The sequence below is a fragment of the Melanostigma gelatinosum genome, assembly GCF_949748355.1.
Source record: "Melanostigma gelatinosum genome assembly, chromosome: 15".
NCBI lineage: Eukaryota > Metazoa > Chordata > Actinopteri > Perciformes > Zoarcidae > Melanostigma > Melanostigma gelatinosum.
The window spans coordinates 6,318,124-6,345,847 of NC_136648.1; the positions used below are offsets into that span (position 1 = coordinate 6,318,124).

The window sequence follows — 27,724 nt, forward strand, 5'->3', positions numbered from 1 at the left end:
GACACATGGAATCTCTTTAGACACTAAATTACATTAAATTATAAATTCTCAATTACACGATGCAAAAACCACTTGACACGCAATAAGCCTGGAGTTTTTTGGAGCCCCCCGTGTCTGATGCCCACTATGCACACTCTTGAGATGCACTCATGTGATGCCCAAAAATATGAAACACACTCACTTTCTGTAGTGAAAACTAGTATCCAGTGAATGATAAAGACATGTTTATTGACATATCCATCAGTGCGGACTCCAATGCAATTAACCATGCAAATTATCCAAGACAAGAGTAGATCATAGTTCCAGTGCTTTTTTTTTTAACTGAACAAAAAGTTACAAATAAAAAGATTGCGGAAGTATTCCATAATCCTTATGTCGCTCTCATTATATACACTGTGTGTGTGTGGTGGGGGGGGGGGGGGGGGTTGCATTAACGGGACATTAACCGTGTTAGAGAAACAACTCGTAATTGTTAAGGACACTCATCGACTCTGGTGGTCTCCCTTTAGGTACACCATCCTGAAATTTGTCTTCTGATATGAACCGAGTTTAGGGACTTTCTTATGACACGCTAACTCTATTGCAATGTGTCCATAGATGTAATCTCATATATATATTTTATATACTCAAACCAGAGAGAAGTTCCGATAAAACCACAGATGCATGGCGATTTCTTAAACAATAAATGATGGAAGAGTTAGGATTCGTCTTGTTTTGGAGGAAAAAACAACAAACAGATATGGCAGTAAAATCAATATCCAAACATTAAGGCACTAGGTGGGCCAAATGCTACACCTGTTTAGTCTACAAATAATTTACAATTCAAACAGTGCAGTTTTACATTTGTTAACTTAATGTTTTCCTTTTGAACCATGTATCTATGAATCAATGTAAGGCAATACATTACAACAAAAAACAAAAAACAGAATGTACCAAATAAACAGAAAAAATCTATTAAGTTTTAGGACTCCTATATGCCATTACAATGGAATATTCCTTATGGCTTGGAGCAATAAAAATAATTATAATAAAAATAATGCATAGATTTAAATGATGATCTTGCATGCTCCTCACTCAATACTCAAAACATCTAATACTTATGTCCCAATACTCTGTCCCAAACCTGATAAGTGACTTGCAGAGTGATAAGAATAAAGGCAAAAAGGCCAGAGATACTAGATAAAGGCATCAGTCATTTTCTTTAACTGGAGACAGAAGCACGTTTGCATTTTGGCTTCAGTATCAGTTAGGTGGGGGGAGAAAACAAAAAATAATTACAACATTTGATATTCATTTTCCACCCGAGTCACTGCAGATCCGCAATCCCTGTATGACGGTACCTTAAGCTGAAGACACACTTGCAGGAGTCCCAGCAAAACCCCCTGTTTACCTTCCCACTGTCATCATAACTGTCACATAATATGAAACACAGAACGTCTCCATGACATGAGTCCCTCTATCCGCGCACACTGTCCATCTTAAGTCCAGGACGAGTGTGCCATCTTCTGGTAGAAATGGAGAGCTGCAAGTTTGTTGAGTTTGAACGACGGTTGTCTCTTGTGGAAAAGATGGCGGAGCCGGGTGTTAGGCCTCTTTATGTCCACGATGCCTTTGTGTGTCTGATATGTGTTGCAATTTTCCAGCGCTAGATATTTATTGATACTCTCTTTGCAATGAATTTTCGATGTAAATACAGGTTTCTCTGGGTTTCTTTTGAGGATGAGGAAGGAGGCAAAGTTTAGAGTCCAGAAAAAAATCCAAGCGGTTCAGATGGTTAGCTGAAAGAAACAAAAACAAAGACAGGTGTCCAGTAAAAGAGAGACATATCTTCAGCTCGGTTAGTAAGCCAATCAGAGTCAACATACAACAGAAAAGCCGGATTATAGACACTGCAACACCGTTAACACCTCTGCATGTTTCGTAAAAATCCTTTATCTGGACCATTCTAGCGAAGAGTTGCACAGTAAGTCCATGTTAGTGACTGAACCCAACAAGTCGTTAGTGCCAATGAGAAAAATCCCAAGTGTCAACTGGAAAGAGCCCAGGAGTCAACCAACCAACCAGGAAGTGTCTCGCGTTGGAAACACAATTAATAAACAGACAAGTTTAAAGCTGAAGGAAAACAAAAAAAAGAGTCTAAAAAAAAGGATCAACACTTTCTGAAGAAGTTCCTGTCAACAAGTGCTGGATGTTGTGTTTGCTGCTTGGAGGCTGGACTGCGCTCTGCTACAACACAGGAGACAAACAGCAGGTCACGTGACTGACTGGACCACAGCTCAGCCCACCAGATGGGATATAATAAGACTTCTGACTGCAGCCTCACTCACTCGCTGCCCAAAAACAACAGCACAGTGCCTTATTGTATTTCATGCAATGAAGTGAACAAGACATCAGCCACAAATTGTCAAGTTACCTCAGCTTTCCCGTATTGCTTTTAGGGTTCTTGCGGAAGGACTGGTTTGGTCCGGAGCGAGTGGACATGGAACGAGGTGAGGCTCTGGAAAACGTGGATGGCGGGGTCTTGGGAATCTTCTTTCCAAGATGGCCGATCCATTTCTTCTGCTCATCCTGGCTCAGAGCCAGCAGGAGCATGTCCCGGGCAGAGGTCACATCGTAGTTTACTGTGTGGGAGGGGGAGGGGGGGGCACAAGGTGTTGTAGGTCAAGAATCCAGATCAACAGTCCAAAACCCAGTTTACCATAAAAGATGAATTGACTAGTTGTCGTTAACGATAGCTCGTCGTCTTGAAAGATAAAGGTATAAAGTGTTTGTACACCATCAACAGCTTAGACTGCTAAAGGACTTTACTTTTGCAAGGGACGATAACGTCCTCCTTTTTGTCGAGGTGGTCCTTGTGGCACTTGACGTGGCAGCGGCGACACTCCAGCGCCGGCGGCGGCTTGAAGACGTGCCACAGAGGCTTGGAGCAGGCCTCACAGCTGGAAGGGAAGTGGTACAGCGTGGGGATGAACTCGTGGCCTTTGTGTGGGAGACAGTTGGTCTTGTCACCCTGAGGGCCCGTCTCCATGTCCGCCTCCTTCCTGCACTCTCCCTCGTTGGCGTAAAGGATCTGATAACAGACGGAGAAGCAGGCCAAAACGTCAAAAACAATCTGCGCTTAAAAAATAAGCATTTCTGTGGCGGAGCAGAGCGTCGCGGAATCTGACTCGACATCAGAAATATACAGGCAGAACGCATTTATGAGAATCTATCGAGAAATCTCCAGAACAGGAAGGAGCCTCCGACCTGGAATATCCTTGGAATCTCTTCTGTCTCCGCTCGGTACACGTCTCCTTGTGTGACGGGTCTCACGTGAAACAGTTTGCTGCACAAAGAAGGCACAAAATGACGTCTCAATAACACGGTAAAACACATGTAAAACACAAACCCTGCTACATGGCCTTAGGGGATCTTTTTTTTTTTCTAGCCGCAGATATTTTTCAGCAAAAATGTGACCGTCAAAAAAGGGGGGGGAAAAAAGGACTTACTCGATATCTAGTACCATCGAGGGGTTGGACTGTTCCTTATCCTGCTCGTCGTTGTAGAACAGAATCTTCTTGCTGCTCACCACCACATACTGTAAATATTAAACGGGACAATGAGAGGAAGACGGATATTGCCCTCAAGGGGTTTGCGGCATTCTCAACAAACCGAAACAGACTTCAACGAAAAGCAGGTGTGCAGAGGAAACACCAAACAAAACAATAATAAAAAAAAACACACACACACACACACATACCTGCTTCTTCCAACCGTATCGCTTGATATTCGCTCGGTTAGGAATCGACAGCCAGCCCTCCAATCGGGATTCTGAAATGCAGCCCAGATGCAACAACAATTACAAATCCATGCAGTGAGTGAAACGCACGGTGGAACAAAGGCCATGCAGTGTTTCGATCCAAACTCAACTGGGGGGGGGGGGGGGGGGGGATGAAAAGTTAACTGACAAAGGCCATAATTGTTTCAAAAACACCAAGTGAACCCCTTAAGGAGTTCTGCATCCCATGCTGCGACTACACACTCCCCATGCAGGAGGAACACATTAGACACGGGTAAGTCCTTCTTACAGCACGTTAGCAGAGCGCGGGAGATTATTACTTCAAATTGAAGTTTTTCAGCATGAATTGGTTTTGATTTTCTCTGAATTAGCTTGATCACGCCTTTCACAGAAACAACCATGTGCATTGCAGGTTATATCCCTCATTTGGTGCTAAAAATGATCATTTCAAGTGCATGCAGCTGAACATAAAGTTAAATGGGAACAGTCAACTATAAGAGGGGGCTTTGTCAACTAAAACGGGACATCGTGAGGGAGCTCTGTGTCCAAACGAGCGGGACTTCCAGGTGAACATGCCGACAACAAAAGAAACGATAAAGAGTGTCGAGTGTTTGTAGTGCACACACGGTGCCATGAATTTAAAAAAAACAGGCTCTTCAGTTTCAAGACACGTTTTGAAAGGGGCTGAGTGCGAGGCGGTAAACCTCACACAGGGCGTAGTCTCGTACGACAGGGTTAGTTACTCATGTGGTTACTTTACCGTTGGGGCTGACCTTTTGTGACATTAAGCAAGTTCACTGCAAGCATCTTTGCATGAAAGTTTGCCCTTTTTTTATTTTTTGGTCAGACAATTTGGACAGATATTTGTTTCTCTCCTCTCCATCAGGCGTCTTTCAAAAGTCAAAAGAGAGGGCTTTCCCCACCTCTGGTAAAAGAATACTTCATAAAATCAGGGGCAAAAAAAGACACAAACACAAGAGCTGCAGCACAGGCCAGGCAAGAGGGGCCGGTCCCCTCAGTTACTCACAGAGGGAAAGGAATAGATGTTACAAAGATAAGAAGACAACCGACTGGACATGAGGGGGAATAAAGAGAGAAGGATTCAACCACAGACACCAGCTCATAAGAAAACAGACCTACAACAAGGCATGTTTGTGAATAAAAGATGTACGTTAGAGGAAGGTACGATCATACATTTTGTTCATCGTCGTACAGCAGTAGGTATGGCAACGTGACTAAACAATAACCTAAAACCACAGGCAGCTGTTCAACAGCCTGTTCAATAAACACACAACATATACACAAGATTCCTAACATGTTAAAAGGAAACGCAATGATTCTTTCTATGCGATTCCCAGACTATTTCGATGTTCTGTGTTCACTGAATAGCTGCAGAGGAGTCCTGCGTGTGCAGTAAGAGCAGCAGCAGAGTCCAGTCAGTGCCTGTGGTGACCCTACCTGCAATGTTGCTGTCCGTCTCATCGGTCTGCAAGCTGGTGACACTAGAGTTATCCATGCGCTGCTGCAGGTCGTTCAGTTTCTCCCGAAGCTGCTCGATGTCGCTCTCCTTGCTGTCCAGCTGCATCTGCAGCTCGTTGCGATATGTGGATTCCTCTGCCAGTTGCTGTTGGTCAGCAGATGTGGTCAGATGCGGGTTGAAAACGAGGATGAAACTTTAGTGCTCGTGCTCTGGAACATCTTGAACTTACCGCCTGCATCTCGCTCAACTCTTTCTGGTACTTGATGGCCATGTGGTTGAACTTCTCTTTCTCCTGGTTAAGATCCAGCTGGAGCTTGCGGTTCTCCTTCTCCTTCTTCCGCAGGTCGGCAGTACTGCCCTTCTTCTTCTGGTCCAGCTTCATGTCCTTACGGTTCATGATCTCGGCCAGCTTGTTCACCGCCTGAGTTATCAAAAGCAGTGAAACGGTTGGAAAGCATCAGTCACCGCTCTCCACCGGCATTACCTCCCCGGCTAAAGCTGCGACTCGTTACCTGAGTCTTCAGCGTGCGCTCCGTGTTGAGGACCTTCTCATAGTTGGCCTTGATTGCATTTGCGATCTCTTCCTTCTGAGCTGCATACTCTGTCGAGAAGAAGAGACTCAGCTTGGGCAACAACGTCATCACAATGCAGCAAAGAGGATTTAAGTTGAACAAAAAGGGCCAGTACCTTCCTCCTGAGTACTGAGCGTCTCACTTAACTCCGCCTTCTCTTTGCTCAGGTTCTCCACATCTTTGGTCAGAGTGTTATTGGACTCCTCAAGCTAAAATTTTGACAATAAAAAAGGCATTTGCATCTTTCCAAATGTACAACGTAATGAACATTGTGGAGGGATATAACAGCGCGCTGTTGGATTTGCATACCCGGGTGATAGTCGACTCCTTTTCCCCGATGTCCTGCTTATGTCTGCTGGTTGCCTTTTTGTTCTCCTGGTTGAGTTCATAGTACTGCTCCTCCTGCAGCGCCCGGGCAAGCTGCTCAGACTCGGCCTTGGTCACCGTCAGATCCAGCTGGGCGGACAGGGAGTCCCTTTGTACAGGATAAAAACAAATATGATTATTGTTATTGTTTTAACCCTATGTCTCTTCAGCCATTCGTTCTCACAAGAAAGCTCATAAAACCATTCAGCTGACATTTGGGTGGTGAAGTGATGGCCTTGAGGCCTCAATAGAACGGATTCTCTTACCTTTCACTGCATAGGTCCTGCACCTTTTTATGAGTCTCTTGTACCTGCCGGTTCCTTTCCTCAATCTCCTCTTTTAGTTCCTTGACCTGAGTTTTGTAAAGCGTCTGATGGAGGGCAGACAGATGGTTTAGCCAGCGGCTTTCACGTTTAATAAAGAGGGCCGAGACATCGGGGGAACTGAGACACATCGGGGGAACTGAGACTTACCGAAAAATACTGTTCGGCCTCAAGCTGGTCCTGAAGTTCCCTCATCTGTCCCTCGTTGCCTCTGTATTGTCTGTTAACACGTCAACCAAAAACAACAAGTGCTTATTAATTCTATGTATCTAAGCTAAGCTATAAGCTAATTACACAGCACTTTCCAAACACGCCTGTAGTGAAACTCAACTAGCAGCACGGGCTGCAGCGCTAGCCAGTGGATTAGCAATGGAGTGGATGGAGCCGGACGCTTAACTCTAATCCTTTGATGTAAACACTGCTGCAGAACAGCTTTGGCGTGATCACCCCCCCCAAGCCGGAATAACAGCACTATTTTTATTATAAAATAGCAGGCAATTGTCGGGCAATTCACGCCTCGACTTCCAAAGAGCATTACTGGCCAGCGCAGCACAAACAGAAAAGGAAGAGCTCCTGGCTGCAGCTGCAGCCAATTCATTTCAGAGTAATAATAACTTCTCCTATTTTTCAAGTAGACCTAATGCAAGTATTTCTTTTATTCATAATATTTGATATTATGTTCATTTTATACACATTGCATGCAGACAAATATCCAATATAATGTGATTAGATGTTGGACAACAAATGCAGAATTACATGGGGAAAAAAAGGTGCAGAAAAGCCACTCACTTGGTTAGCTGTGCCAGCTGGAACTCCAGCGAGCGTTTACTCTCTAGCACCGTGTTGATCTCCTGTTTGAGCTGCTTCTCTGAACACCTGAGGCGGTCCACCTCCTGCATGCGGCTCTTCAGGTCGTTCTGAGACTGGACACGCTTGCTTGACTCCTGATCTCCCTGTATCTGCAGATGATTCACCTGTGGAAGGACGGCAAAAGGGAGGTGAGATATATCTCTGAGACGAGGCACAAAAAGGCATTTTTATTTGATACTGCCAGAGTGAGGGGGGGGTTTACTTACCTCATCTTCCAGCCTCTCTTTTTGCTTCATCAGCTGCTCCATCTTCTGCACAGACTGCTTGAGGTCAAACTCTAACATTGAGCACTGCTTCTCAACCTCCACGACCCGGCTCTCCGCTCGCATCCTCGCCACGTTCTCCTCGGACATCTTCGACTGAACAGCTGGAGTAGGACAGCGACAAAAAAAAGTCCTTGTTCAACGAGTATCCCAGTCCATCAACAAGAACAAATGTGATGGAACAGGATCACCACAAAATCTGATTATCAGTCGCTAATGAGCATTTTCCACCATTTTTCTTTTCATCTTCTGTTACTGAAGGCATATTCTGAGCTGTAATGGTTCAGTTCTGTAAATTTCCCTCTGTATTTGAAGCTGGAAATACCATGCGTTTGTGCATGGGGGTAATAAAATCCAGATGTATCGACAGTATTATTGACAATGATGAGCCTCGACTATTAGCAGGAGAACTATCCTGAAAGAAATAAGCCTTTTCCAGCATGTTCAAGGCAAAAAGACCAGAAATCATTTGGACAGATCATCATCCTGTTGAAAAAGCTCCCTTAAGAGTCTTAATATGCAATGAGGCGCTGTCCTGACATGCTGCCCGCTTACACTCCTTGAATTCCTCCCACACAAACATCCCCTGCAGGGAAAAGTCTGATCAGACGGTAGACAAGAAAGATGAAACAGGGAGAGGAAGATGAGGTCAGAAAGAAAGGTAATTAGATACAGAAGTTAAAGTAGGATTGGAGAAAAAAAAACAAGGCAGCAAATAGAAAAAGCAGAGAGGAAAAACCGCGGAGCAGGACGTGCTCTGACAGAGGACTGGCATACCATTCGTGGCAGCTGACTTGGCTTCTTCGATGGACTCATATTTGTCAGTGAGCTGTGCCCGCATCACCCTGTGCTCAGTCTGCTCCTGCTCCAGACGCTGCTGCAACGTCTTCAGTTTGTAGTTCAGGTCTATCTCCAGGTTGTTCTTTTCCTGTGGGGGGGGGGGAGGGGTAGCGACAACAGAACGGCATGAAGGCGAGCTGTCCCATCGTCTTGGCAGAAATACACTAAATAACAGCAATTCCTGCAATTCGACAGGGTGGGAGCACGTACGTAATCGGACAGACATAAGTATTTGTACTTCTTGTGTATACCTTCTCCAGGTTATTGCTCCTCTCCTGAGCCTGTTTGCGCTCAGACTCCACTTTGGAGAGGCTGTGCTTCAAGCTTTTGTTGTCCTCTTGCAGGCTCGACATCCTCGCTGAGGACGGACGATAAAGACACATCGTCACTTTCACGGTGCTTATGATATGAAGCTGGCCTTTTTCATTGCAAAAACCTTTTTATTCATATATTTCAATGTCAAGAACTTTCATCCACAAAAAACACCTAATACTTGTTTGACACTTTTTTTTTTAAACTGTTCTGAAAGTGACTCCAATTCCCTCCCGCCCCACTAATTCTATGACTTTCAGACGCTGGTTCTCATTAAAAGATAACCAATTTGACTGCTGTAGGCGCTGTCAGCACTTGGGCATGTCTCACACATCAGTGGGTGACGGCTTCTATTATGGGAATTTCTGCAGCCGTCTCAAATATCTGAATGATAAATGTCTTTGTCTTTAAAAATCAGTTCCAAACAAGATCTATGGATCGTTATGGATTTTAGTGCTGCGCTTGCATATGTCAGTGTCATCCTCTGTGTGTCGGTGGATCACCTTGCAGCTCCATGATCTCCTCAGAGCCCAGGCTGTAGTTCCTCCTCTCAGAGTCCAGGGAGCTCTGAAGGAGCAGGAGCTCCTTCTCCAGCTGGGCCTTCTCCCCGTCCGCAGCGCGGCTCCTCTCCTGCAGCTCGCGGTTCAAGCTCTCCAACTGGCTCATGGACTTGGCCATCTCTGTGTGGCTCTTCCTCAGTCTCGCCGCGGTGTCCGACTCTGCACGCAGGAGGTCGTTGGCCTCTTCCATCTGTCAATCGGAAGAGACGAGCGGGAGGGAAAATGAAGTTCAATGTAATGTCCTCCACTAGTCCAGACTGTGTGTGTGTGTGTCTACTGTATACCTGATTCTGCAGCTGGACAATCTTGTCATTTGAGGCCTGAGAGTTCTGGCTGATCTTCCTCATGTCTTCAAGCTGCTCCTTTAGAGTCGATACTAGGAAAACAATTAATTGAAAATGAATTAAACGGGGCTTTATTAAATGCTGCATTCATGTAGTGTTGAAATAATCTGAAAAACTAGTACCCTCAAAACAACAAACCAGAAAGTCTGCAAAATTTGGCTACACGACGTGCTGAATAAATGTCAATTACGCAGAAACATGGCGGACGAAATGTTGGCTTGATGGTAAGAAACTTTTTATTTATTCAAATGTTTGAAATGCGTGGGACCATCCGAGGAGCACATGAATGCACCATAAACCCCAAACGAAGTCACGCTATACCAACTCTAACAGTTTGTTGCTTGGTAATCCACTTAGTGCCGTCTTCTGTTGCAAATCAATGGGAGAGGCAGACGAACATGAGCAGTTATCTAGATCTGTAGCTGGTCGGTGAGCAGGATGAGGGTCACACCAGGATACCAGCTTAGTCCATTTGTGGGCAAACGTCTTGACCAGATCAAGTGATCCGGAGCGCATCGACATGAAACAGAACTCAAATACCGACCGCTTCCGTGCTTCACTCTACAATTACACTATAAGTGCACAGTGTTCTGAATCACACGTCAGCAGCGCCTCATTATCTTTACCCTCATTCTCCAAATTGCGCCTCTTCTCTGCGTCCTGGTCAGCTTTTCTTTGGTAGTCTGTGAATCTGTGCTGCAGCATGATCTTGTCCTTCTCCAGCAGAGACACGCTGCCCTCCGCACTCTTCCTCAGGTTTGCCTGTGGGAAGGAACAACAGAGCAGCTGTGATGTGTGGCAGGAAGAAACCAGCTCGTAACCCCGCAACAGTAAAATATCTCAACTTCATCGTTTCAGTCCATCGGCACACTTTTTAGATGCATTACCAAAACAAAAGCTGGAGATGCAGTTTACATTTATAGATATAATTGCAATTAAAGAAGCAAAATATCACAAAAACAATGTATAATTTGTCCATAAAAAGAATGTTGTACCTCTTCATCCAGGTCCTTTATGATCTTGTCGATCTTGGTGTTTGACGTCCTGGGGAGAACAAAACAATACATAACTACATTGGATATCTCTTGAATAAAAAGTGTACAAAGGTCTGGTTTACTCTTTATAAACATGTAACAAGACACATGCAACCAGGGGTTAAAGAACGGCTCTGTGGCCCATTTTGCATTTGCAAATATCTAAATTTAACGAGAAACAATAACGACTTCATTGAGAAGTAAATGTGTATGTCTGCTCATTAAACCTCCCTCTGTGACGCTGTTGTCTGTTTGGTTGTCTGTCTACGACACCAAAGAATTTGCATCCGCTCTGTGCTTGGACTGTGTGAGCAGCTTCCTTCTCGTGATGCATACAATTATTGTTTCAATACCTGCATTTCTGCTCCAACTCGTCCTTCAGCTGCATCTCACTGTGGAGCTGCTCCTCCAGCTGGTAAATCCTTTTCTGCAGGTTCTCCAGCTAAAACAGACATTCAAACAATCTTAGATCTTCATACTTACAGACAGATATTGCAGGAACCTTCATAAAAAAAGGGCAATCGAATAAATTGGCAGATCTCCAAAAGTATTCCACTTACGTGACTCTTTTCTTCCTTTGTGGAGCTGCTACGTTTGTCACTGGCCTTCGTGGCGGCGCTGGAGCTGCGCTTAAGGCTGGAAACAGCAGACATTTAATTACTGAAACATAATCACAACAGTTATCTCCTTCAGGTGAAAACTAAACACTACTTCTTTCACAGCAATGTTCTTAACTACAGCAGCATTTACAGGCAACCCGGAGAGTTAATATATCTGACATTTGCTCCAACATAAGGTATTCAAACAATGTTTACTATGACAAACCGAGTTCCACCATGAAAAAGGTGTCTTGCTCCTGAAGTCACAAGTCATCTTAAAAGGGCCCATTTTAAAAACGATTCCTTTGGTCGAAGGAAAATCGAACCGACAACCCCGCTGATTATGAACACGTCTGGCAGACTCACTGCTGACTGCTGTAGTAAGTGAAGCCGACGAAGGGGAGCTGGTTGCCCACAAAGGCCTTTGGTACGGGGAAGGTCTCCTCCTCTCCCCGATCCTCCTCGATGTCATCGAAGTTACTGGTGTCCACGTCACTGCTCAGCTCAGGCACTACCGGGGCAGCCGCTGCACAGGGCACGACAAGATGGAAGATTCGTCAACAGACAAACGGGGCCAGCAGTTCATCACGTATAATAAGTCACTGTGTGTTCATGGCATCGTCCGTGATTCAGCCAAAAGGTAAAAACACAGGTTACAGAAGAGAGTCCTGAAATGATTGGCAAGTCACGACCTGTCAGCCACAATGATTCTTCTCTATCATTAATTACACATTATACATGCATGCATCTGTAACTTACATGCTGATATTAGGTCTTGAACGCTCACTTAATCCAAATCACGTAAAACATATTTGTTGACTTTGACCTATTTGTCTCTTTCCAATAGATCTATTGTTTTTTAATCTGCCACAACTGTATTATGAAGTAGATTACCTTCCAGATAGATAAAAGGCACAGAAACACGTGTTCAGCTTTTCTCTGGATCACAGACCTCTTTTGAAATCCTTTTTTTTTCTTTTTTTTTTGTAAACAAGGGAAACCAGCCAGTTAGCAGAGCTGGTCAGCCAGTGGAACGGCAGCGTAGGCCAACGCTAAAGTGCTGACTGCAGCCGAGTAAAGTATTAAATATAAAGCCACTAAAGAACTGACTATAGCTCCTGGATTTAGCCCTCCATTTCTAATCTCGCTCTGCTCCAGTGTCAACCCCGGCGCATTAACATTTGCCATGGACTGCTTCTCCCCCCCCCCCCCGTCGTTGGCCTCAAAAAGGGCTGTGCTGCCAATTATTCCTCTGAGCAGGAATCACGTTTAGTCTCGGAGAGGATACTGAATGAATGGCTCGTCGACAAGAATTTCCTGCAACTGTCTGTGGAGTAGGTCAAATGGAAAAACATGGACGCTGGCTACACGATTAAAAGAACAGGGAGCCGAATGCCAAATGAAATGAGGTGTGAAAGTAATCCGTGGTGTTAACGGGGAAAGTGTTCTCACTGTCTCTGATGTTCTCCCACGTCCACTGGTCATTCTTGAAGAAAGGATGCCTCTTGATCTCATCTACGCCATTACGGCCAAGGCGGACTTCCCTGTAGGGGGTCAGGAAGGACAAGTTTGAATTCTTGATCGTGTCGGCAGAAGCCGTTCTTAAATATCTCCACGCAGAGAGCTACATCTTCTACGTTATTATGTGCATGTCAATCAAGATTCCTTCCACCGTCAATGCCCAAACCCGGAGAGGGTGTAATGATAAGAACCCACCCCAAGTGCTCAGTATGTCGCTGTCTAACCTGTCAGTGAGGAAAGCGCAGATGAGATTCTTGGCGTCATTGGAGATGTCGCTGTCGTCGGGGAAGGTCAGGGCATTCTTGTGGTTCATAATTTTGCTGTACGTCCCCACCAGGGAGTCCGCGTAGAAGGGAGTGTCGCCTGAGCACAAACAAGAGCCACGGGTCACTGTTATGTCCCCATAACAAACATTCAAACTGACCAGGAACATCTTTTACGACCGAGGGAAAGGTAGAAACCAGTCGAGGCTTTCGCCGTTCTTGATCTTCAACTTCATTCTGTCGATAAGATTTACGACGTAACAACACGAACCCTCACGGGAAATCTCTTATCAAACACTCACCAACTAGCATCTCGTACAGGAACACTCCCACTGACCACCAGTCGCACTCTCGGCCGTAACAGCCATCTCCTCCTTGGGATTTCAGTACCTCGGGCGAAATGTAGTCTGGAGTCCCCACTGCTGTGTCACATCGTACCATACCGTCCTGAAGAGGAGAGACGTTGTTTAAATCATTACAAGTTTGTTCGTTTTTTCACAGAAATAAATGAATTAGCAGTAGAACACACGCTTAAATGTTATCACCACATACATTGGAAATTATTATGATGGTGACAGAAATTAAATGAGACACCTTGTTCATTTTCATGCAGGTCCCGAAGTCTGCCAGTTTTAAATGGCCTGCTATGTCCAGCAGCATGTTGTCGGGCTTCACGTCCCTGAGAAGGCAAAAAATACAGCGACATCAAACGCATGTACAACACCCCCCCAAAACAATAAACTAAATCACTTTGCATGCGCTTTATGTGCACCGTTAGAGGTTAGAGCTGCTTGAGGGAAATAAAGCTCTCCAATTGAGAAGTGTCTGAAGGTGCTGCAGTGTTCTGCAGCTGACGGGTCAGCTGTAATGAGGCATGAAAGTAGACCCAAGAGAGCGGAGGATACGTTGACTTGAAAATTCCTTTCACTCCAACAGAGAGCTATTTAATGCAACCGTCATGGTGTGAATTGCCAACCATCGCAGCTGTGCACAGAGTGTGTAGAATAGGTTTGTGATACAGGTTGATACACTAAATAATAAACTGGGGGGAAAAAACACATGACATACAACTTTCTAATGTTGGAGGAGCATTAGTTTTGAGTCCCGGTTTTAAGAAAAGCAGTCATGACAGCTGCATGACACCTGTAGTTTGAAGAACACTAGCAAGGAACTAGCATCCATGCTAAAAACAGTACCTCTGACCCAGGACTTCCTGCTTATTACAAAGCCCCCTTAGATCACAGGTCGCTACCACTCCTCCTAGATCCTGCTGCATATCTCAGTTGTCAAGACCCATAAAAGATAAATGGTTTTACCCCCTCCAGGTTTCAGAGGCCATTCCAAACAGACTATGAGACCTCAACGACCTCACACAAGTCAGAAATAGCCTTTTCCATTGGCGATGAATCAAATATCAATGTGTTTGACGAAAAAACAAAAGCCGACAAACACAACGGAGACGTGGAGAAGTTCACCTGTGAATGAAGCCCATGGAGTGGATCCCGTCCAAAGCCAGCACCACTTCGGCTGTGTAAAAGCGGGCCCACTTCTCTGGGACGTCATAGTTGCTCATCAAGTTCACCAAGTCGCCGCCCGGCATGTATTCCATCACCATGTAGAGGTAGCGGTCGTCTTGGAAAGCAAAGAAGAGCTGCAGAATAGAAACGAGAGGAAGTTATTCGTAAAAAAAATAATACCAAAGAAATACCAGTCAGACTCGCACATAGTGCTGGGTTTATGTCGGTGAGGCCTACATATAATACCACACCAGCCTAGTGCTTTCTTTTTTTTTTACCTGCACCACCCATGAGCTGTTGGCAAAAGCCATGATGTCCCTCTCCTCCCAGAAGAAAGCAGAGTCCGACCTCTTGATCATCTCAAACTTGCTCAGCAGCTTCATGGCGTATACCTTGCACGTGGCTTTGTGTCTTACCTTTAAAACAAATTGAAAAGGTGAAACGTTGACAGTCAATGAGGCGCATTCAAGTAATTCTCACAAGCAACGGTGTTTTAGAGCGACACACAAAGAATGTTACTACTGAACTAATAGAAAACTAAATACTGACTGGAATACTTGTTTATAGACGTCACAAAACAGCTTTCTTACCAATTGCACCTCTCCAAATGCTCCCCTCCCAATAACTTTAACCACCTCATAGTCCACCGCTTTCATGCGTAGATCACGGATTTTACTAATGGTTTCCTTGTCTGGGGAAAAACAAAAACAAGTAAGAGACAGATGTTCATAGAAAATAGAAGTTATAGAATCTTAAGTTGTTGCACTGACTTTTAGTTAATACAGTACAAGGTGCCCGAGAGAGCTGGCAGAGGTTTTCTGTTTCTAAAATACATTTTCCAGAGGTTGCATTTTGTTTGGGAGATCAGCTACCCTGGTATTTTTTTTTTTTTACTTCCTGACATCATTTCGATGTTATGTACTGTTTACATACAGCAGACTTTCATATGAACATCCAGCCTGTTGGCAGACAGATCACAAAGCGCTGACAGCGCCTCTGCACAGCTGAGAGCTGCTAAAAATCTAAAAATTAAAAAAAGCAAGGCCCGAGTTATTGGAATAAGAACATTTCTACTGGGAGCGTAGGTTCCTGGGATCAGGAAACATCCCAGAGGACCCAAAACGTGTGTTTGGAAATGGTACAAATCTGATTTTGTTGCCGTTACACAGACACACTGTGTGTATTTGCATGTGTGTGGGGGTGGAGGGCCCTGCGTGTATACAATAGAGCAATCAGCTGATGTGATCAAGAGCAGCGCACAATGCATGGAGGAGAGAATTCAGAGTGAAGAGCCCTTCAGGCAATGCATGCTACTGAGGACCAGTGTCTCACAGACAGTCCATGAGTCCACAGCCGTCAAAGCATTTCCAACACTCTGCCGCTGTATGCACGAGTACTGTACCAAGAGTAGTTCAGGTCTAATGGCAGCGTTAGCCCAGGGGTTTACAGTAGGTTGAGCTGATCATCAAAATATGAATATTTCAGTTATGAGGTTTCCCAGTCTGAGGGCACTGGGAAAAAGGGAAGCCACCACCATCGGCATCATGTGGGTCACCAGCCATTTATGAAAGCCCCTTTGTTGGGGGACGCGAAGCAGCAGACACCTATTGTGTCCAAGCCTCCATAGAGACGGTGACCCAAAAACAGCCTTCTTCTCTGAAGCCTAGGCCTGTACCCGTATGCAACGGGGTCTGCAAACACAAAGTGGTTCAAAGTGAAAGACGCGGAGATCAATGCATGGATGTGAGCTACTTACATCTACTCAGAAAGTTGTCAATGCTCTTGTTTTTCCTCAGGGCAGGGAAGTCGAGGTCGTACACCATCGCGTCCAAGCCGTCCTGCAGGCAGAGGAGAAAGGGTTAGCAGGCAGGCAGACAGAGCTACAGCGTCTACGCTACACACAACATGTAAAACAAAGCTGTGGCCCGTCAGGCTGCTGGCCTCTGAAGAATCAGCATGAAGCCACGAGTGGGCGACTCGCCCGGATTACATTAAGAATGTCTCGGAGGTTTTCAGCTTCTTGCTACTGTAAACATTCCACTGTTTGTGAAAGTGATTAATAACAGACCCACTGAAGGATCCCAGCGCTTATTAAAGTTTATTAAATGGAGCCTCAAAGCATGTCTCCTGCCATAGACGGCGGCAATTTAAATTCACAAAATGATTGTCGTCCCGCCGACAGAAAATCTTTGAAATCCATGACGTGCTTTCTTTAGAAGTGAATTAAGTAAGAATTAAGTAAGGTAAGGAGGTTGGTGTCGGCGAATCTGAGGTTGCGAGTGTGACGGTGCAGGAGGTCTGAAAGGTATGAAGGGGCGAGGTTGTGGAGGGCTTTGTAAGTGATGAGGAGAATCTTGAACTGGATTCTTTGCTGTATGGGGAGCCAGTGGAGGTTCTGAAGGACTGGGGTGCTGTGGTCTCTGGTGCGGGAGTGGGAGAGCAGACGGGCAGACTCAGTTTTGGGTGTATTGTAGTTTATTGATGATTTTGGTACGTAGCGAAAAATAATGTTTCACAACTTTACGACAGTTTGTGCATTAATATAGACACGAGTGTCGAGGTTCCGATCAGGTTTTTGAAGTCTCCCACCTTATCCCGACCACTTCCTGCGCAAGCGCAGCGTCAGCAAAGTGACGTCAGACAATCACAAAAAATGGCTGCAGCGAAAGAGTCTCATTTCTGGTGCAACGAGGAAACTTGAGTTTTGTCTTTTTTGTAAAGAAAGAGGCTGCGAATCAACTTCGTACCTGGAGGAACAACAAAGTCTCCAATTAAAAACATTTGTTTCATTAATATTTCCGGTCGCTCTCATCTCACTCACCCATTGCCTCCCAATGGCGCCTGCACATAGCATGCAATAATCAATAAATGGGACACGAGTACAGTAGAAACCTCTAAGAAGTGAAAATTGACCACTATAAGCAGACCATTATTATAACCAAATGATATTTTTTTTCAGTATTCTACATGCAGATTGTCATCTAATTGCCATTTGTACATCTATTACATGAATATAAAGTAACGTTTATGCTATTTATTGAACAGTATTGACTGTTTCAAACACGGCTTCAGCTGTTTTAAGAGCAGCCCATTCGTTTTCCGTCTCCACCGCGAGCAGCCATGAGTGTTTTATCGTTATTTGACAACAAAAGGTCGCCTGAAGAACATGTTTCTCATTTAGAAGAAAATCACTTCTTTCCCCGTCATGATTTAAATGTGCACCAGCTTTAAGAAGGCAGCTGGAAGCAGCAGTGGTTACCGCGAGGCAAAAAAAAAAAGATTGAATTACCATAGTTTGTCATGTATTAATATGATCAAAGGAATGGGATACGCCTCACTAACAGGATACACTCCACCTTAACACATTTACATAAGAAATGGTTGGTGTGAAAAGCGATTTATATTGCTGGATGACCAAAAGAAGAGTGGAAAAAGACAATGCATATAAACACCCTTTTGAAATGTGACAGCTACAATATTGAGATTCCAAGCACTGCAAACACAAAGGACAGGGTAGATTGTCTCCGGTTGGATAGGAGCACAAATGCCACCGGCTGGATTTAATCTAATCTTCTATAATCCACAATGGCTGAAAGAAGAGAGGCACTTGAACACAATATATTGTTGTGTATTCCCTGTAGCGGGTGCGAACCAGATGTTGAAATTGAGCCTCTTCTGACACCTTGCCATGGGTCACCTAGCCTAGAGATTCAAATATTAATATTCCAGCTGATCTGGATCTAAACACATTTTTTGTTCCCACTTGTTGACATGAGATACATTCTCCGAACCCACTTTCATACCAAGAATCTTGTCATTCCTGTATTGTGAATGACGCTCGGTTAAATATTCAGAGGATTTCTTTTTTGCGTCTCTGAGCAAAACAATGATGACACACGGTGAATCAGCAGCTCAGACGAGCCGAGGAATCCTCTTAAGTAACTCTGCTGAGTGGAGGTCAGGGCCATGTCGCACCCCCCCCGCACCACTCATCAATGAGACATAAAACAAGCAAGAGCCCTGTGGGATGGGTGGAAACAGGGGGGGAAAAGGCAGATGGGAGGGGAAAAGTTGAAATGGGAGGCTGGTGGGAAGAACAAAAGCGACGTGGACAGAATGTGGGAAATTAATAAGAGGGGAGGTTGTGATCAACACACATGGCTGAGGTGAGAGCCAAAAAAACAACTTAAAAGTCAACTTTCTGGTGAGATACGTTACACAACCCAGGCCATAGGCTGGGAGAAAAGGGGGCCTTGTTCGCAATACAGTATCCAACCAGCCTACACTGGGGAAAAAAAAAAGCTGAAGAAGTGAGTCCTTCAGGACCCTAATCACAAGGCTCCGCGCTCAGCAATGCACGTTTGCATAGCTTCCTGCCGCAGAGAGACAGCCACAGTAACATTCCTCAACGGGACTGTACACGTCAGAGAGCTATTTTAGGTATGTGGCCAAACAACTTCTCAACAAAAAGTGAAGGAAGGGAGGAATAAAGAAAAAATCCATCCCAAGCACAGAGTCACACAGTGAGCCTTATTTTCAATCAGCACTAGAGCCCAGCACGATGACGGAGAGGAGGAGGGAGACGAGGGCCGGTGCATGTGGGGCAGGCTGGTCCAATGGTAGAACAAATGAAGGAAAAAACAAAGAAAAATCAGAGGAGAGCCGTGCCAAGAGTCTTCTACCGCAACACCAGTGGGACAAAAGAACGCGGTTTAGTTTAGTTTAGACAGCGAAACACTGTGGACTAAAAATAAAGAAGATTTGAATTGCTAATTAGAACAAAGCAGATTTAAGTGCAAACTGTACAACAACAAACAAGCAATCTGAAGAAGCAAGAGTAACAACTGTCTGTATCAGCTACAGGCCTGGGTATTGGTACTCCGGAATGACCCAGTGCCAAGCAGTACCGAAACTTCTGCACACTCACACACACAGAGAGAGGCAGAGTCATCCGGTTCGATATATATAAAAACATGAAACATAAGCAGCCGCTGCTGAGTGGTTTGTGTGAGGGTCAGTAACCAAACATCATCTGCTGCTATCTGGCTTTAGCTTTGAGACCACTCTCCCACTGGGCCAGGTGGAGCAGCCAGCAGCACAGACACAAAATCAGCTCCAGGCTACGCGAACAAATATGAGGTGAGCGGCCCAGGATCACTGACAGAGCTCTTCCTTAGCTAGTAATTCAGAGTCATTTCCAGCCATTAAACTGTTCGTAGGCGAGCACATCTACCGCACTTATTGCAGCTGAAATTTCCGAGGCGTTTCTGTCTGCTTTCCAGGCAAACAGAACGAAGAAAAAAAATGGGCATTAACGAGCGCAAAATGGAAAAGCAAACGCTGCGGTGGTGCAGAGAAATAGAGATATACACAAGGTGTATAAATATCAAGACTTTAGCCTCTAAGATCTCTTCTTTCACTGAAGGGACAGCCCTGAACCAACCGGGAAAGAGCTTACAACAAGAATAATCTAAAAAGTTAGTGAGAATATTTATGAACACACAACATTCTCTTACAATCTACCCTATTAGAAACAAAACCATGCATAAAAGTCACAATTTCTGCTGATGCTGCTTCAGCCAGAGAGCGACACAAAATAATAATATTTTAAAAAACCATCTCATCACCCTATTAACGAAATGTGGTAATTATATAAAAACGCACATGCCGGTGGTTGACATTACATATGGTAATTATTTCTTTAAGCTTTAGGGGAGAGAAATCCACACACACACACAAGCTCTTTTCCAGACATTAAAGTCTGAGTTAAAATTTCCATGGGAGACTCAGCCACATCATCCCTTTCTGCATGCCAGCACAAGGCATGTGGACCGGCCTAAGTCGAGCCCTGCTCCTCACTTCCTTTTCTGCCACCTCTTTAAGACAATATGCTTTCCACATGTGAGCAATTGTTCAGACAGCCATTCAGTTCACCACGCAAATAAAAAAAAGGAAGTTCCACACCAATGTGATCATACAAACCAATGAAACCACTCAAAGCGTGAAACACCACATCGCTTCCTCGCTGCTAACTTTCAGGTACACAGACATGCATGTATGAAACATGGTTTCACTGAGAGATTTAGTTCCTGGTCCAACACTCCTTTTGCACACCCCTGCTGTACAATAATATCTACTGACAAAAAATCCCATTCACCTAGAAAGACTGCATATCTAACAGCTCCGCTGGATAAATGGCAGTGACAGTGAACCCAGGGGTGGCAAAACAGGGGCATTCCATTTCCTTATGAGGTCCCAGTGAGCGAGAAACACCGTCACAAACGCTCTCATGTCAAAATATAATTGAGTTATTCCAACAGTGGAGCGCACTCACGTGTTCCACCGACTGAGCTCGGGATTCTCAAGCAAAAACTTGAGAGTCGGCCCAGGATTTCTGACCTCGCCCCGACAAATAACCGTCTTATTAAAACGTCGACTGGGCCTATTCCGACCCATCCTCACCGGGCAGGGTCACAGAGTCCGCTGTCAGTGGGACAAACTAACGGGGGCTGGACGCCCTTAAGAAAGGAGATGAAAGAAAAGCAGGAGCCTGTAAAGTTCAATGGGTGAATCAAAAGGAGCGAGCGTTCCATTATTAAAAGACTGGAGCATTTTAGTATGCATTCCTGCACATAATCAGTCAGTGGAGCTACAAATAGCTCCGCCAATTGTTCTTCCCTGAGCTGAATAGCTGAGGAGAGCAGTTTACAACCGGCAGCCTTGAACCTTTCCGACAGCAGGAACGGATCAATAACCGTGACCGCAAATACATGTTTATCAACTCAAGGAGATTATTCAATTCATCATTAAATGTTTCTGTATTCTAGCTCTGAAAACAGCATGCTTGAAGTTGGCATAGCACCGCCATGAAAGTTCTGCCACTCTTAACTCTTCATCAGTGTGACAGCCATGACTCCATCAATGTCTCCTGGGAGCTGCACTACCACCGGACAATAACAAAGCTGGACAATATCACAATTATATGCACACTCTTTGTTTTTGTATGAATATGTAGAATGATGGCAAAACAAAGCAGAAACAGGTGACTGAACTAACCGGAAAACAATGGCCGCCTGGAGCGTAAATCAACCCAGAAACTAAGAGCATGCTTTATCAAATGGACACAATTACTGGTAAGTACAAGAAGGTTGAATGCATATTAACAGGCGTACACATAACCACCAGTATGGTCCTTCAAAGACTGATAGTGAGTGAGCTCATGCGTCGCTCCAAATGAATAAGTTATTGAAAATGAGACTGCATATTTTGATTTGACTGACTCTTGTATTTATATGAAACAAAACAAAGGTTTTCCCTCCGTCAACGCTGTGCAGATGTGTCTCGAAGTCAAGAACCAAACTCAGACTGTAGCTTCATTATCAGTGCTGACAACACCTAACAGGTGAAGTTTGTCCATTAGGAGGCAAAGGTTACTGGGACACGGGCAGGCATGACAAAGATTGACTGTACTCCTCCAGGCTGTTACTCAAGTCGGGCCGCAGCAGATCGACTATGTGAGGCGATTTAGGAGGAACGCCGGTAAAATGATTCCACAAATCATTCTCATGACTCAGATTTAGGACAGAAAACTGTCCCTCTGCCTGTACAAGTTATTTATGGTCAACATCTGGAGACGCTGGTGTTGCTTTTTATCATAAGCTTCCTTTGAATGCCTAAACTTCAGAATTAGGCTGAATTTAGCTTGAAATATTATTATTTTTTATTTTTTTTTTTAAACATGCCACAATACAAGAATAAAACAACCTTAACGTAAACAAGTAAAAGCTTCACACTAGCAATTTATATTGCACAGCTTCTTTGCCACACAGGACCATTATTCAGTGACAAGCATCTCCATCAATTAGTCCACACAGATGTTGTTGCGGGACGAAATCTAATTTGAGTGGCAAATGCCGGCAGGCGTTAACCTACAAATGTGATTTTAACGCGTTCATTATATCGTTCATTGAATAAAGCATTTCAATCGATCTAAATTTAAAAGCGTGAATGAATTAACACAACGCTCGTGTGCATCATAGCAGCCTGCCACCACTTCACTGTTGTTGATTTATCTACTCCATCTTATTCAACCGATATTCTAAATCACTTCAAAATAAGAGCATCCACCTTAACATGTACGTGCAACATTCACATCGTCGACCACTGGCTTCAAATCTGGTTTACTAGCCGTGCAGTTTCCTGTAATTACTCTTATTACAGATTTAGAGTCCAAATAGCAGATGAAAGCGGGATCAAAATGTACCCCAAGTGCAAAAGTAGGAACAAAGACAAACGCCTGCTTTTTCATCTCAAAAGCAGGCAAAGCCCTTGCAAAACATGTTCCAACAGATAAACCCAACCATTCTAATATGCCAAATAATTACAGAGTCTACCACTGAGGGACACCGTGAAAAAGCGATTTATATTCCATATTTTAATAATTTGGCAAACACGTTTCCTCAATGCCAGCCTTCAGTGACTCAAACTAAGGTGAGCACGTTCAATCCACACATTTGATGAAAGATGTTGCCGAAAGAAGAACACACACGTGGACAATGCTCAGACCGTTAATGCCAGTGAGCTTTCACATCACAATGTCAGGAATTCTGTCTGCTCAGATTGGCCGGCCCAGAGCACAATCATTGGGGAGGGGGCGGCCCATCCAGATAAGGCGCTCCTCTCTCCAAGCAGGATTTATTTAAAGGGTGAAGATAAGGGGCGACAGGGCTTGAATACTGTGCTCAATTGGCCGGCCCAGAGCCGAGTGTCACCATCACACAACACAGACCAGGCCTCTTATTGGAAGAATGTTTAGGTCCGACAGTGCTCTACTTCAGACTCGGGTACAGAAAAACGCAGCCAGTAAAAGGCTCGCATTGTGCATTCTGATGGAACCTATTACTCATAGCCAAGCATGTCGGCTGCTTTATGAGTTAAAGGTCCTGATTCACGGCCTTCAAGAAACATGAGTCTTCAGTCCACATAATTTTGGTTTATGGGTAGAGAGAGGAGCCCACACCCAGCTACCTCAGAGCTGCCTGCCTGGCCTCCACTCTCTCTCTCTCCAGACATGCAGAATGGCTTTGGGACACACAGGGAACTCCGGGCCAGTCAAAGACAAGAGGTTATTTGATTAGCACGGAATTTTATTAAGCTGTGGGTGGAGTTGCACGGTGGCAGAGGGAGCCTCAGCAAAAGGCCTCCATTCATTGATCAGGCCAGATTGCAGAAAGGGGGGGGAGGGGGGGCGGGGGAGAGAGAGGAACAACACCCTTGTGTGTGCGGCTGCCAGCAGGAACAGTCCCCATAGCTTTTAGCCATTAAAAAAAATGCAGTGTGTGTGCACTTTCAGGTGAGTTTAATTGCCTCGTTCTGCAACAGGATGAGAGGTCACAGAGAGTAAGCAAGCTTTCTTTTTCAAAAGACAGCGATCTACTGCAGCCTATACACAAACACTTCAAGTTGTGTGCGTGTGTGGGTGTGTGTGCGGGGTGGGGTTTTAAGACAAGCTCCCTTTCCCAAAACAGACCGCTTCCCCGACGTTCCTTTGCTTGGTAAGTCAGCCTGCGAGCTGCTAATACATTCTATGTCATACAATCAAGATACAGGAATCATGAATCAAAGAGATTGAACAACACCTGAATGAGTTACAATGAAACTACCGCAAGTAGGCAGACTTTAAACTATCGTGTCATTCCTTGTTAATCTGAGCCGTGAACTCTAGCATAACGTAGAGCAGGGGTGTCAAACTCATTTTCACTCTGGGCCACATCAGCATCACGGTCGCCCTCAAAGGGCCGGTTGTAAATGTAAGACTGTATAACTAACTTCTCCTAAAATATTGTTAAATAACTCTCTACATTTGATTATTCAAGTGTATAAATATTGTACAAGCAGTTATATAAATGAAAAATGATATTTAAACACATTTCTGTTATTATAACAAATCATTTTAATTGAGGGTTAAGAAACCCACATTACTCTATCAAAGATCAAACTATTAAAGAAAATAACAAAGACAAATATCAAACAAGTTATTACAATAACTTTGTTCAAAGCTGTTTGTGTCACCTCTCTGCATCACTAATGTTCCTCCCTGTCGTCGTCCTGTGCATGGCAGCTACATACAAGAGCTGCTCACTGAGAGTCAGGTCTGATGAACATGGATAGATGATGTATCCGTGTTGTCTGCTTTCATCAACAGATAATGAAGAAGACGAGTACCTGCTCGTCTCTTAGCGAGCTGTGTTGTTAGATTGCTGCTAGTTCATGAACTCGGTCTGCGATGGTGTTTCTTCACAAACTGACATTTGTAAAAGTCTGTATCTGGTCGGAGCACTGCTCACATACCTTTAGCATGCACTGAGCTGTAGCTGTGTAAATATATTCTGCTGTGATTGCAGTCTGCCTATTAATTCTTGGACAATTTGATGTTTTTCTTGGAGGCTAAATTTAGCTCTGTGGTTGGTGTCAAAATGCTGACGTGAATTGTATTCCTTCATCACCGACACACCTCATAACACAGAAGACAGACCCGTTGTTCTCCTTGAAGCACAAACATGTATTCGCTTTCCCATCTTTCATTACATTTTCTTCCCTTTGCATCAATTTTTCTCTTCGTGGACATTTTGGGATTATTTGTCGATCTTTTTCAATTGTTGGAAAACCGCTTTACGGGCTGTTGCCTCTCCTGTCCACCTGTTGTGATATCGGTGTCGGTACACAGACAACATGCTCTCTCATAATTTCGACCATGGGGATACTTTTATTTTCAAATCTAACTTTTAATTATTTTTCCTAAAAAAAATAATAATAATCTTTTTATTTTTGCTGGCGGATTCGCGGGCCACATAAAATGACGTGGCGGGCCGGATTCGCCCGCGGCCCTTGAGTTTGACACATGTGACCTAGAGGGTTCATCACCAAACATCTGAGTGTGACTGCTCTCATGAGTCACTAAGAGCCCAATCCTTGTGAAAACACTCAGTGACACTGTCACCCAAGCTGAAAGGATCCTGATGTAACAAACACTTCCTATTTGCTGCATGTAATTTGTTTAAAAAAAAAAAAGCTATGATGGTGTTGCTTTAGGGGTTTATCACGTGGCAGCAGCCGCCTTCTTTCCTCAAGGCTGGAGAGTCACATCGGGAGTTGTCGCCCATAGACGTGAAGCAGCAGGCAGGTGTACCGATGCAGCTGTGGGGGCCTGCAGGTTACGACAGGCTTGAGAGGCAGCCTATCACTTCAAATGAAGCTGCAATAAGTCAATCTAGACAAAACAGTACACCTAACCACCAACTTCCCTGTGATCTAAAATCAAAGTGCACTAGTGGCATCATAAAGCAGTATCACACTGTAGTGGGTGGCAAGGAAATCAATACAGATGATCAGATCTATTAGCATAATCTGTGTTAACTGGCCCTGACCACAAGTAAACTGACAAAGTGTGTCTGCATTGTGGAGAACAGGAAACCGGCTGCCACCTGTCAGTCTAGTTCAGTTACCATTGTTGTTTAATTAGTTATTAAAGCGGTCTTTGTTAAGTGTTAAATGAATACACATCGGGGTTAAAAACATCTATCCCACTGCTAGCAATTACAGATTCATTGTTTTTGGGGCTGCAATGTTATGACTGTAGGATACCAGTTTGTTCATTGTTTTCTTTTTGCAAATGCTTAATATTTATATGTATTTCTAAGTTATCACACGCAGGTGTTGGATCATGATTAAGTGTGTGTCTTGAGTTTCTCTCGACACATTCAGTCAGTGACAATCGAGACGACTTGTTGGTCTCGGAAGAAAGAATTGTGCTCCAAGGAGTAGCCTTACCCCAGAACGGTTGACTCGCTAGCCGACCTAGCCAAGCCAAGCTAGCTAGCAAGTTACAAACTTACCAGAAGACAATCCGTGTTTACTTCTGACTGTGGGTCCTTCAACATGGCATCGATTTTTTCAAATCGAGCCGCCATAGTTTCCCCAGCAGACATGTTTTCTGTTAAACGTTCGAGTCGTGAACAAAAACAAGCTCACTGGCTAGCTAGCTAGCTTTAGCAGCCAGCCTGTAGCTAGCTAGCCAAAATGTTCCTTTTCTTCGCGTGAACTTTACGCAGCACTTTAAAGAAAATACATCGTTCTCCTCGAGCTTTCACAGACGATGAAACGTTTAAGGTTGCGTTGAATGTACAAAAGCCACATTCTCACGAGTCGAAAGAGGTTGTTTTTTTCCCCCCTCGGTAATGAGTGGCAGACAACTTCTAGTGGCAAAAGATAAATGCGGCGACAGATTAGTCAGCCTCCGCAGGATGCCACTGAGGATAAGGGCTTAAAAATGTTGGTGCATCCGAACAAAAAGGCAATTGAAAGTGAACTGTTTTTGTTTATAGGAAGGTTAGTCCAGGCCCGTTCCCATATCTCTGCCACAGGCCCTTGCACAGAAAACGACAATAGATTCTGACAGCTCAAAAGTAGAAGTGGTGGGAAAAAAAACTTCTGCTTCTTCCAAATTTCGATGAGTTTAAAACACGGTATCGTTACGACGTCTAACGGCGGTCCTTCCGCTGCATCCCGTGCGTATTGTCATTGAGTGTCGACTGTTTCCCGTCCACTGTGCTCTATCTCCCGGGTCGAAGGCTTCTCCATCAACTTTAAAATGTGTGGTTAGTTTTCGGAAAGAAAAAAAAACAGCAGACGATGCCCGATTTTCTCCCACAGCCCGACCAACATGTCCGCCTTCCTGTTCAAACACCCCGGAGAAAGCGACTTCAAAATGTCAAGTACTGCGCATGCGCCCTGCCGAGGCGCATTCAAAATAATTCAGACTAATGGTGGCAACATGTTGCTGTTCACCGTAAATGTGACCAGTTACCACAGCTAACATCAGAGGGATGAGAAAAACATAATATAGTTAATGTTAAGTACAAATGATCAATCGTATTTTATACTTTTCCACATTATTCTATTCAGTGACTGAAATATCCACATGAAATAACCCATTCTGTTCCATTATATTCCATTCTAATTGTCCACGTAGGCTCCATATGCTCTTCTTTCTGGATCATAATTAAATATGATTAAATATTATG

At 44.3% G+C, this 27,724-nt stretch overlaps 1 protein-coding gene across 2 annotated transcripts; it reads right to left on the minus strand.

Annotated features, from left to right (window-relative positions):
• Positions 1-215: 215 nt before the first annotated feature.
• On the minus strand, positions 216-27,360 carry rock1 (Rho-associated, coiled-coil containing protein kinase 1). Of its 2 annotated transcripts, none has more exons than XM_079285178.1 (33): positions 26,537-27,360; positions 16,399-16,480; positions 15,233-15,333; positions 14,921-15,058; positions 14,601-14,776; positions 13,720-13,804; positions 13,428-13,572; positions 13,087-13,225; positions 12,794-12,885; positions 11,708-11,867; positions 11,303-11,378; positions 11,096-11,184; positions 10,704-10,752; positions 10,335-10,470; positions 9,649-9,740; positions 9,308-9,554; positions 8,744-8,850; positions 8,430-8,580; positions 7,596-7,756; positions 7,309-7,493; positions 6,670-6,739; positions 6,463-6,566; positions 6,140-6,305; positions 5,946-6,039; positions 5,771-5,859; positions 5,488-5,679; positions 5,237-5,402; positions 3,740-3,810; positions 3,489-3,577; positions 3,247-3,325; positions 2,809-3,070; positions 2,414-2,621; positions 216-1,778 (listed from the first exon to the last, which is right to left on the minus strand). In XM_079285178.1, the coding sequence occupies exons 1-33, from the start codon at positions 26,627-26,629 to the stop codon at positions 1,775-1,777; spliced, it is 4,098 nt and encodes a 1,365-aa protein (XP_079141304.1). In that variant the 5' UTR covers positions 26,630-27,360; the 3' UTR covers positions 216-1,774. The 2 variants fall into 2 exon arrangements, with proteins under 2 accessions (XP_079141304.1, XP_079141303.1); XM_079285177.1 differs by having other exon boundaries at positions 216-2,226.
• Positions 27,361-27,724: the final 364 nt, after the last annotated feature.

Bases quoted from the DNA above. Each gene is read 5' to 3' on its own strand.
- rock1 (XM_079285177.1), bottom strand. From the start codon at position 26,629: ATGTCTGCTGGGGAAACTATGGCGGCTCGATTTGAAAAAATCGATGCC. The intron at 12,886-13,086 runs GTTAGACAGCGA...GACCCCCTACAG, and splicing joins TGCGCTTTCCTCACTGACAG to GGAAGTCCGCCTTGGCCGTA. The intron at 3,578-3,739 runs GTATGTGTGTGT...TAATATTTACAG, and splicing joins GATACGGTTGGAAGAAGCAG to TATGTGGTGGTGAGCAGCAA.